Raw genomic sequence first — 12,383 nt, 5'->3', positions numbered from 1 at the left:
ATTGCACGTTAGCAAATCAAGAAGACGACCTTGCATAACCTTCCCCTTTTTCATTATGCTATTTAATTCTATTCCTCCACTTACCATTTTTTTTTGCAATCACATTCAATATCTGGTTAATACATTAAACTGGGAAAAACTAGCTCAATCTGTACCTGCTGTCTTTTTCGATTCCGGCCATCAAGCCACTGCCTGGATTTTTCATTTTCATCTCGATATAAATCAAAGTATGGGTTTTCGAACAAGTCTTCACAGCTGCATCTGTCCTCTGGATCCATTTTCAAACAACTCTGAATTAAAATGGACTCAGAGTTATTTGCTACCAGACTAAACAATTTTGAAAAAAATGAATGCCTTTAAAAGAAGCAAATTACAGACAGGCACTACACATCCTATTGAAGGCAGGAGATATTTCTCACCTTCATGAAAGCCAGAGCATGAGGGTTTATGTTTGGAAACTTATCTTCTAGGGATTCCTAAAAAACATAGAAAGTTTTCATAATATGTAAGAGTTACTGAATAGTAAGAAAAGCAACTTTTTCAGTAAGCTCTTTAACATTTATATAATCAGTACTATGAAAAATATCTATTAATGATTACAGAAAAAATAATCAACAAAAGCCTGTTGCAATTCCCGAAAACTCCATGTCAAATTCTGGATAAAAGCACTCAAGTATGACACCTCAAAAAAAATTCCAATTTTCTTCCCTTTCTTTCTCAAGGGTGCTGACTTAATTCCACATACATTGAAATCAATTGTAACAGCTTAGTGATGGCAACCTCCCAGGTCTGTACAGCTCACTCCCAATACAGATAGCTTATTTAACAAATAAGCCATCAGGCTGCCCAAAACCTTAGTATTTTAAGGTAAAGGCAAAACACTGTGGATACTGGAAATCTGAAATAAAAACAGAAAGTGCTGGAAATACTAAGCAGGTCTGGCAGCATCTGTGGAGAGAGAAACAGAGTTAACATTTCAGGTTTGTGAAATCTCGAAAGGACACTGACCTGAATCCGTTAACTGTTTCTCTCTCTGCCAGACCTGCTGAGTATTTCTAGCACTTTCTGTTTTTTTTAAAGATATTTAAATGAGTGTAGCTCACATTCCGATGACCTATGAGTAATTGATTGCACGTTAGCAAATCAAGTTGAAGTTGCATGACCTTCCCCTTTTCATTATGCTATTTAAATTTAATTCAATTTCTCCACTTTCCATTTCTTTTTGTAACCACATAAGGGTAAAGTATCAGCTGGTTTAGTTAAGCAGTCCAGAAGGTCCCAGGTTTGATCACCTTTTTTTAAAAATTGGATGATTGCAGCTGGAAATCTACAATGGCCCCTCTAAACCTGGGCTACAGAGGAGGTGAGGGGGGGTGGGGGGGTGGAATTAATTTCTGTTGTTGATCACCTTTGGTGGAAACTGGGAATTGGGATGGTTTCCAGATTCGGCTTTGCTCTTAGGGATCCCATGACCGAACAATGTGCAGACAGTCGCTGTGAGGCTTATAGGTGGGTGTCAGTTGTGCTAAGTTAGTAGCATTCTTACGCCTAAGTAAGAAGGTAGTAAGTTCAAACCCCATTCCAGTGACTTTCAGCACAAGAAGCTAGGATGACACTCCAGTGCTGCACTGTCAGAGGTGCTGTTTTTCAGATAAGACATTATTTTAAGCTGAGGTCTGTCTGTTCTCCAAGGTGGACATAAAACACCCCATGGCACTATATTGAAGAAGAGCAGGGGAATTATGAAATAAAAACAGAAAATGCTGGAAATACACATAAGTTCTGGCAGCTTCTGTGGAGAGAGAAATAGAGTTATCGTTTCAGGTCAATGACCCTTCATCAGAACTGGGAAAAGTTAGAAATGTACTAAGTTTTAAACAGGTCAAATGGGGGAGAGTGGAAAAAGAAAAAAGAGGTCTGTGATAGGGCGGAAGACAGGAAACATTAAATGACAAAAGAGCTGGTGGGGTAGAGCCAAAGGGAGTAATAATGGGACAAGTTACGAGACAAAAGATGTGTTCAAAGGAAGTGTGAATTGGAGAATAATGAACAGCTGCCGTCCAAAAGCAAAACAAGAATAAGACCAAAACATGAATAGAAAAGGAAATAAAATGGAGCGGGGTTTACGGTCTGAAATTGTTGAACTCTATGTTGAGTCCAGATGGCTGTAAAGTGCCAAATCGAAAGATGAGGTGTTGTTCCTCGAGCTTGCATTGAGCTTCACTGGAACACGGTGATAGGCCGAGGACAGAGATGTCAGCCTGAAAGCAAGGAGAACTAAAATGGCAGGCCACCGGAATCTTGGGGTCATGCTTGCATGCGGGGGAATTATCCCTGATGAACTGACCGATATTTATCCCTCAATCAACATCATAAAAACAGATTATCTAGTCATTATCATATTGTTGTTTGTGGGAGGTTACTGAATGCAAATTAGCTGCTACGTTCCATACATTACAACAGTGACTACACTTCAAAAGTACTTAATTGGCTGTAAAGCACTTTTGCGATGTCCTGAGGCCATCAAAAGTGCATATAAATGCAAGACTGGCTTTCTTTACACATGGAAAAATGTGTGCAAAGTACCAGAGAGCTGCCCATTAAACTGTACCCCAGCTAGTGGTGCCAGTGTCTTCAGGACAGAAAGGGGCAAAGAAATGAAACAAGGGAAGTCACTAGCTAATTTCTATTTAGCATCCCAATGGGTCAACTGGTTCATGTACTGCATGTGTGGTATTAAACCATATTGAACAGGAGGATCCCAGGCTTACTTCCTTATAGGTGCTGAGTTAGCTAATCTTAGCCTAGATTGTAATGGGACGACTCAAGGTTTGATACTGCTCAGGATCGTACTTACCTGGCAGGGGAGAGACCTTGATGGATCTCCCAACGCAAGTGTGAGTGGTGGGTCTTTGGATTTCATTTTATTTTTGGGAGTTTTAAGCATTGGCTTCGGCCTTTCACCAGCAGGCCTCGCTCTTTGCCTCAGAGGCCTTCAATATCATTTTCCGGTCCAGAGTCCGCTCTGTGGAGCAGGATCAGACATGCTCACGTAAGTACTTCCTAAAACTACACAGAGAGAGCTCTGTAATCAGCAGCCTGAAGGAGCAAGATGGCTCGGAAACATTGTCGCAGCTGACATACAGAGGATCAGGAAATCCTTGCAGGCCGGGCTGTATGATGTGAATCCCACTGACAGCATGGCCTCCCAGTCCTTACTGTCCTCTATCACAGAGGTGTCATGCAGGCCCCCACCTGCCAAGAATGGGGCACAGATATTCTGCCACATGGACATTAAATTTTAAAATTGTTGCTGGGAAGAAAAGAAGGCCTATTACAAGGGGTTACCAAGCTCTTGACTGGAAAGACATTTGCATAGTAAGAGACAGTGCTTGGAAAGGACAAAGGGGTCACTCCCTGCTCCAATTTAATCCACAATGGCCTTTTGATTACCAGACATTGAAGGTGGCGAGGCTAGCATTCCAGGTTAACTGCTAAGATGGCCGAATACATAAACAGACGTGGTCAGACTAGTTTAGTCACATGACTAACTAACTGTTGGAGTTTTTTGAATTTGAACTTGCCACAGAGAATTTGAACTCAGAAAGCTGTTTGCTCCTGGACTGGAAAAGACCTCTCTCCTGCCTGCTCTCATCTCGCTCTCACCAGCTTCGGAAACCATTGAAGACATATGAACCCCAAGAGAGAAAAGTCTTCTTCAGTGAACAAGGTTTAAGAAGAATACTGGGCCCCAATGAAAAGCAAGAATTACCAACAAGCATGAACTACCTACAAAAGGACAACAGTGAGCTCGAAACACTGTAACAAGAAACTCTTCCCATATTCCCTCAAACCTCTCTATTTTATCTTCTGCTCTTTTCTGTCTCTATTTGCATGTGCGTATCGCATATGCAAGCTAACATGGGGCGTGGCATGTATCCGTAGGTGTTAACAGAACTAGGTTTTAAGTTTTAATAAATTTCACTTTTCTTCTTTAAACCTAAGAAAGCCTGTTTATGCTCATTTCTTTGCCTAGCCTTATAATTGGAAAGTGGTGAACAAGGATTCACCAAAGGGAGTTCAAAACACAGTGTTTTTAAAAATTAAAACCCTGTTACAATAAGACCAGGTGAGGGCTGAAAGAGACCCCCGGACACCTTTCTCACCTGGTCGTAACAGAGGTCTTAGATGACAGTACGCGGGAGAATCTGGACAAACCACTAACTTTGGATGAGCTGACAAAGACCGTCAAGTCTTTCAAGACGAATAAAACTCCTAGAAGCGACGGCTTACCAGTCGAGTTGTATTCGATTCTGTGGGACTGGAACAGCCCAGACCTGCTGAAAGTGTACGGGGGTATGCTTCTGACTGGCAGCCTGTCACAATCCATGAGGAAAGGCATCGCCACCCTCATCTGTAAGTGGAATGGGGAGAGGAAGGCAATCAGAAATTGGCATCCAATTTCACTGCTTAATATGGACTATAAAATATTGTCCAAAGTCATTGCCAATCCGGTCAAATCTGCTCTGGAGTTGGTGATTCATCCTGACCAGATCTGCACTGTACCCAGCAGGCAGATCTCTGACAGCCTCGTGCTACTCAGGGATATAATTGCCTAAGTGCAGGACAGAAGGGTAGACACCTGCCTCATCAGCTTGGACCAGGAGAAGGCCTTACATAGAATGTCACACATCTACATGATGTAATTGCTCTCCAAAATGGAGTTTGGGGAGGGAATCTGCAATTGGATCCAACGGCTCTGCACAAACATCAGTAGCACAATTTCAATGGTGGGATCCGGAGCGGAACCCCGTAGGCGGTCATGTGTCACCTTTGGCATGTTTCCGGCAGTTCCTGCAGCCATACTGGTGCCAAACGTCGTGTCCTGCACTCCTTTGGACCCCACCAGAAAGGCCGAGAGGGGGGTTTTGACGACTGGGCAACTCTCAACCTCCATAAATTTGCCCAGGCATGCGCCATGGAGAGGTCACTCCATAGTTGCCTCACAGCGACTGAAACAACACGGAAGGCAGCAGTTACGGGTTATGAATTGGCCTTTATAGCCACTCCAGGCGCTGCTTCACAAACCACTGACCACCTCCAGGCGCGTATCCATTGTCTCTCGAGATAAGGAGGCCCAAAAGAAAGAAAGAAGAAGAAAGAATCGGAAAGTTTTCAAATCTGGAGTCAGGCAGGGCTGTGCTCTCCCCCATCTTGTTCGAGTGCTGTAGCAACCTTTTGACTGAGTCCATCAGTAGGATGCAGGCATAAGGGGGTGACAATACCAGGCAGCGGAGGCACTCAGATCAAAGCCTCCCTGTACGTGGGTGACGTCGCTGTCTTCTGCTCTGATCTGCTGTCTGTGTGCAGACCAATGAGCATCTATGATCAGTTCAAACTGGCCTTGTGAGCCAAATTAAACTGTGGCAAGAGTGAGGCCATGTTCTTTGGGAATCGGGCCAACCAATCCTTTGTCCCCTTAACTGTCACGTCAGACTACTGCTGGGGATAAAGTAAGGAAGGGGATAAGACTGGGGATAGGGTCAGGAAGAAGATGCAACCCAGGCAATGTTGAAAGAGGAGGTAAGTCAGCCACTAGAGGGGTTTAAAATTGATAAAGAGGAAGTACTAGATCGGCTGTCTGAACTTAAAGTGGATAAAACGCCAGGGCCAGATGAGAGACATCCAAGGATACTGAGGGAAGTGAGGGTGGAAATTGCAGAGGCACTGGCCATAATTTTTCGGTCTTCCTTAAATTCAGGGGTGGTGCCAGAGGACTGGAGAATTGCAAACGTTACACCCTTGTTCAAAAAAGGGTGTAAAGATAAGCCCAGCAACTACAAGCCAGTCAGTTTAACTTCAGTGGTGGGAAAACTTCTAGAAAAAATAATTCAGCACAAAATCAATAGTCACATGGACAAATGCAAGTTAATTAAAGAAAGCCAGCATGGATTTCTTAAGGGAAAATCATGTTTAACTAACTTGCTGGAGTCTTTTGAGGAGGTAACAGAGAGGGTTGATGAGGGCAATGCTGTTGATGTGGTGTACATGGATTTCAAAAGGCATTTGATACAGTGCCACACAACAGACCTATGAGCAAACTTGTAGCTCATGAAATAAAAGGGATGGTAGCAACATGGATATGAAAATGGCTGAGTGATGGAAACAAAGAGTAGTGGTTCATGGATGTTTTACAGGCTGGAGGAAGGTTTGTAGGAGTTCCCCAGGGATCAGTGTTGGGGACCCTTGCTTTTCCTGATATATATTAATGACCTAGACCTTGGTGTACAGGGCACAATTTCAAAGTTTGCAGATGATATGAAACTTGGAAGCATTGTGAATTGTGAGGAGGATAGTGTACAACTTCAAAAGGACATAGACAAGTTGGTGGAATGGGAAGACAGGTAGCAGATGAAGTTCAATACAGAGAAATGTGAGGTGATTCATTTTGACAGCAAGAACATGGAGAGAAAATATAGAATAAAGGGTACAATTCTAAAGGGGGTGCAGGAGCAGAGGGACCTAGGTGTATATTTGCATAAGTCATTGAAGGTGGCAGGACAAGTTGAGAGAGCAGTTAATAAAGCATACAGTATCCTGGGTTTTATAAATAAAGGCATAGGGTACAAGAGCAAGGAAGCTATGTTGAACATGTATAAGACACTAGTTCGGCCTCAACTGGAGTATTGTGTGCAATTCTGGCCGCTGCACTTGAGGAAAAACATGATGGCATTGGAGAGAGTACAGAAGAGATTCACGAGAATGGTTCCAGGGATGAGGAACTTCAGTTATGAAGATAGATTGGAGAAGTTAGAACTGTTTTCCTTGGAGACGAGAAGCTGAGAGGTGATTTGATAGAGGTATTCAAAATCATGAGGGGTCTGGACAGAGTAGATAGAGAGAAACTTTTCCCACTCATGAAAGGATCGAGAACGAGAGGGCACAGATTTAAAGTATTTGGTAAGAGAAGCAAAAGTGACATGAGGAAAAGCTTTTTCACGCAGCAAGTGGTTAAGGTCTGGAATGCACTGCCTGTGAAAGTTCTGGAGGCAGGTTCAACTGAAGCATTCAAAAGGGAATTAGACAGTTACATGAAAAGGAAGAATTTGCAGGGTTATGGAGAGAAAACAGGGGAATGGGACTGAGAGAATTGTTCTTTCAGAGAGCCTGTGCGGACACGATGGGCCAAATGGCTTCCTTCTGCGCTATAACAATTCTGTGATTCTGTGGAAGGGCCAGGGCATGCGCCAAGAACTGGAAAGAGTGTATTGCCATGGTGAACCAGAAACCAGGCATGTGGGAGTGATACTCCTTCTCCAATGCAGGTACATGGTCATTAGGTGCGAGGCACTCTCGGTGTTGCTCTACATGGTGCAGGTCTAGCCTATACCCTGCTTCTGCGCTGTGGCGGTCACCTGAGCCATCTTCTGCTTTATCTGGAGATCGAAAATGGACCATGTCTGCGGGGTCACAATGTACAAAACTTCTAAAATGGGAAAAATGTACCCAACATCACCGTCATCCTGATGACCACCTTTATATGCGGCTGCATCAGCTGTGCACAGACCCCCGGTACGCAAACACCAAGTGTCACTATGTGCTGAGGTTCTATCTGTCCCTGGGGTTGCAAAGGATGTGTATGGTAAAATTGCCACGGAATGCCCCATTCAGTTGGACAATACCGTACCACCGGACCCTCACGTATAAGTTATACAGAAAAGCACCTTTGACCAGAGGTCCACCAGGCAGTGGTACGCACGTAACGTCCTCGAAGCCTTGCGGAAAAAGGAGATGGTGGATCCTGCCTGATGGTTCCCTGAGCAGACTGTCAAAGCCACTTGACAGAATGCCTCATCGCCAGAGCTTTCAAACAAGCACCAAGATGTAGCTTGGCTGGTGGTGAGAAGAGTCCTCACCGTCGGAGCCTTCCTGCATGTCCGGAGTCTCACTGACTCTGCATGCTATCTTCACGGCGGTTGTGTCGGGAAGAGACTGTTTCCCACCTCCTTGTCCCTTCACAAAGCAGGTCTGGAAAGAGATGCAGTGTTTTTTGTCAAGGGGTCATCCCAAGTAACTCTAACACAGGACTCTGTGCTCTATGGGCTGCTCCCAGGGACGCACACCGAGATTAACATCAACTGCTGCTGGAAGATGTCAACTCAGTGAAAGATGCTCTTTGGTCTGCCTGAAACGTGCTGGCCTACCAGTGCAAAGAGCTGTCCATGACCGAGTGTTGCAGACTGGCATATTCTAAGGTGCAGGACTATGTGCTGAGGGACGCACTAAAGCCTAGGGCAGCCGCCGCAATGGGGAAAGGCCACTGTGTAAGCCCCTCCCACCATAGTATACCGAGGGGCTGGAAACCATGTAAAATCCCTCGGGCTGTATGCATTAGACAATGTTTGACATGTAACTGTACACACTGTAAATATAATCTGTAATAACAAGTGCAGTGAGACACCTTGTACTGTATTGAAAGAAACTGATCTGTATTACACTTTAGGTAATGTCAAATTTGAATGGCTATGTAATGTACTTTTACAAAATTTATGAATAAAGTTTATTTTTGGAAAACAAAATGCTGCTCAGGATCAAATAACCTGCTGACATTGACTATCTAAGCTGGCTTGGGAAGGATAGTCACTTGAATATAGGTAACACTGTGCCCATGGACCTTAATCTCTGAAATGAATTACTACCATCTGGACACGAATATAAAACTGACAACTTTGAAATAACTGCAGGAAATATTCATACCTTAACTGGCTTTTTCCAGCTCCTGCCTCTCTGTTCCACTAACCCTCCCCCCCACCCCACTGGAGACATCACTCAGCATGGAGACATTCCATTTCAGTGAGAAGCAAGACCCAGTGAGAGAGAGAGAGAAATATGCTGCCTAACCTGTTGAGTGTTTCCTATGTTTTTTGTATTTGTTTGAGAGAGAGAGAGAAGCAGATCTCATGATGGGGGGAAGACTAGGGGGAGAGGTTAGTACCACGCATACCCTTTACTGGGCAACATTTTCACCACACCATGGTCAATACTTTATAGTTAAAGTACTTCCTTATCCTTTAAAATGATAATATTTGTATTGATATACTGTGATTCACAAGTTCAGGTGCATTGTCAAAAAGATGTAACAGTTGTTACATTATCTTCTGTGCTGCACAACTCACCATATCTTCAGGGTCTGGCTCAGGTATACTAACACCCAGAAAAATTTGGTTATTCCTGAATACATGCTCATGTCTTGGGATAAGTTTACCTAAAAGAAAAAGGTCTAAATTATGCAATAAACATTACATATACACCACAGTCATGTGAACAGAAAGTAAATGATTACAAGACAATAAATTAGTTTACCTAGAGTCCTTATTATCAAGTAGATTTGGTCCACATCTGATTTCCCAGGCCATAAGGCCTGTCCAGACACCAGCTCTGCAAAGACAGTACCTACAGCCCAGATATCCACTGCAACCCCATACCGTGTATCTCCCACAAGCAGCTCAGGTGCTCGGTACCACCGGGTTGCTACGTAGTCTGTGTAATCATCTCCTGGACCTGCTGTTGGTGAAAAATAAAATTCATATAATTTCACACTAAATAAGATCTCTTCAGACCATGGATCATTCCATGTGTGGTCTGAAAATTTACTTTCTGCCTCTGGGATGCTCATAAAGGCTAGGAGTTTACAATTTTTTGTAAAAATTTATATATGAACATATTTTTTAAATCATTTGACTACAAAGCCAAACTATTACAATTCAAAGGTTATTCTTAATCAAGTAAATAGTTGGTCAGTTCACAAAAATATCAGTAGAATTTCTTTGTTCTAGGGATCTTGTCGTTATATTTTTACTTTAGGATCCAATGCTTAGGTAGTTTTTTTAAAAGGTTATGCTACCCTCTAATTTTTCCCCAACTTCTTGTTTTCCCTTTTTAGCTTTCTGGGCAACTGAAAATGCAGGTGGATGACCTGCTCCTAGGCACTTGCCAGTGCTGTTCATGAACTGGATGCATGTAGTCTCCTACAAATCAGCAAGATTTTATCTGGTTGCTTTCCAATGGCATTTGCTAGAGTGCGCACGTCTAGATACTGAGTAGGGACATGCTTGAACTGGGCTGCAATGCTGACACTCACCTTTCAGTCCCACATGAAAATGGACAAGGTGGAGCCTTATCCGAGAACAACATACAGCTTCAGGTGAGAAGAGATGATAAGGGACAGAAAATTAGGGGCGGAAATTAGGGAAAGGAGTAAACCTTCAAAATTGGGCTTTTTATATATACCATACTGTGTCAATATAATAATCTCTTTTTTCAAAAAATATTTTATTCATAAAATTTGTAAAAATGCATTACATAACAATTCATATTTAACATTACATGAAGTGCAATATGGATCAGTTTCCTCCAATACAGTACATGAGGTGCCTCACTACACTTACCATTACAGGGGTTATATTTACAATGTACATTTACATTACACATCAAACATTCTCTGATGCATACAAGTAGAGGGGTTTTACACGGTTTACAGCCCTTTGGTTCACTATGGCAGGAGTGCCTTACACAATGGCCTTCCCCATTGAGCCTTTGTGGCAGCTGCCCCAAGCTTTAGTGTGTCCCTCAACACGTAGTCCTGGACCTTGGAATGTGTCAGTCTGGAATACAGCTCTTTGCACTGGAAGACCAGCAGGTTTCGGGCAGACCAAAGTGCATCTTTCAACGAGTTGATGGTCCTCCAGCAGCAGCTGAACTTTATCTCGGTGTGCATCTCTGGGAACAGCTAGAGCACTGCATTACGGAGCTGCTCGGGATGAACCTCAACAAAACCACTGCATTTCCTTCTGGGCCTGCTTTGCAAAGGCATATTCTGGAAGGAGGTGGGCGATGGTCGCTTTCCCACCACAGTTGCCTCGAAGGCATCGTGCGGAGGCGGTAAGACTCTGGGTGTCCAGGTAGGATCTTCTCACCACCAGCCAAGCTACCTCTTGGTGCTTGTCTGAAAGTTCTGGCGATGAGGCATTCTGCCAAATTAATTTGACAGTCTGCTCGGGAACCATCCAACAGGATACACCATCTCCTTTTCCCACAGGGCCTCAAGGGCGTTACGTGCAGACCTCTGCCTGATGGACTTGTGGTCAAAGGTGTATTTCTGTACAAACCTTTCCACGAGGGACAGGTGGTATGGTTTGGTCCAACTGACTGGATCGTTCCGTGGTAACGTGGCCAGACCCATCCTTCGTAACAATGGGAACAGATAAAACCTCAGCACGTAGTAACACTTGGTGTTTGCATACCAAGGATCTACGCACAGCTTGATGCAGTCACAGACGAAGGTGGCCATCAGAATGAGGATGACATTTGGTAAGTTTTTATCCCCCTTTATCTAGAGGTTTGAACATCAAGTCCCAGCAGACATGGACCATTTTTGATCTCCAGATAAAGATGGCTCAGGTGACCGCTACTGCGCAGGAGCGGGGCTATAGGCCAGACCTGTGCCATGTAGAGCAACACCAAGAGCACCTTGCAGCTGATGACCAGGTTCTTACCCGCAATGGAGAGGGAGCAGCAATCCCACATGCCCAGTTCCTGTTTCACCATGGTTACTCGCTCTTTCCAGTTTTTTTTGCGCATGCCCCGGCCCCTCCAAACCATATACTCAGCACCTTCAGGCAGTCTGACCTGATGGTGAAGGGAACAAAGGATCGGTCGGCCCAGTTCCCAAGGAACATGGCCTTGCTCTTGCCGCAATTTACTTTGGCTCCCGAGGACAGTTTGAACTGGTCGCAGATGCTCCTCAGTCCGCGAGCTGACAATGGGTCCGAGCAGAAAATGGCAGTGTCATCCATGTACAGGGAGGCTTTGACCTAAGTGCCTCCACCTGCTGGGATTGTCACCCCTCATATGCTCGCATCCTTCTTCATGGGCTCGGCAAAAGGTTCGATACAGCAAACAAACAAGGCTGGTGAGAGAGGACGACCCCATCTGATTCCAGAGTTGATCGGAGAACTTTCCGATTTCCACCCATTGATTGAAACTGCACTACTGATGTTTGTGTAGAGCAGTTGGATCCAATTGCAGATTCCCTCCTCAAACCCCATTTTGGAGAGCATATCCATCATGTAGGTGTGCTATATTCTGTCAAAGGCCTTCTCCTGGTCTAAGCTGATGAGGCAGGTGTCCACCCCCCTATCCCGTACATAGACAATCATATCTTCCTGCCTGGTACAGTGCAGGTCTGATAACGGTGAATCACTAACTCCAAAACAGACTTGACCCAATTGGTAATCACCTTGGATAGAATTTTGTAGTCCACATTAAGCAGTAAATTGGGCCGCCTATTTCTGATTGCCTCCCTCTTCCTCTCCTGCTTGTAG

General features: G+C 44.2%; 1 protein-coding gene across 4 annotated transcripts in view; it reads right to left on the bottom strand.

Moving 5' to 3' along the window:
- Positions 1–12,383, bottom strand: part of LOC137376294 (cyclin-dependent kinase-like 4) — a 136,409-nt gene that overhangs the window by 25,023 nt on the left and 99,003 nt on the right. For all 4 annotated transcript variants that reach the window (XM_068044559.1, XM_068044558.1, XM_068044561.1 and 1 more), the window contains 4 exons: positions 9,364–9,564; positions 9,177–9,265; positions 420–476; positions 156–290 (listed from right to left, as the gene is read on the bottom strand). In XM_068044559.1, coding sequence (XP_067900660.1) covers positions 156–290; positions 420–476; positions 9,177–9,265; positions 9,364–9,564 — 482 coding nt within the window. The remainder of the gene's footprint in view (positions 1–155; positions 291–419; positions 477–9,176; positions 9,266–9,363; positions 9,565–12,383) is intronic.

The sequence above is a fragment of the Heterodontus francisci genome, chromosome 13, assembly GCF_036365525.1.
Source record: "Heterodontus francisci isolate sHetFra1 chromosome 13, sHetFra1.hap1, whole genome shotgun sequence".
Classification (NCBI taxonomy): Eukaryota; Metazoa; Chordata; class Chondrichthyes; order Heterodontiformes; family Heterodontidae; genus Heterodontus; species Heterodontus francisci.
Note: the sequence above shows the minus strand (reverse complement) of the source record. Positions and strands in the feature narration are given on the sequence as shown.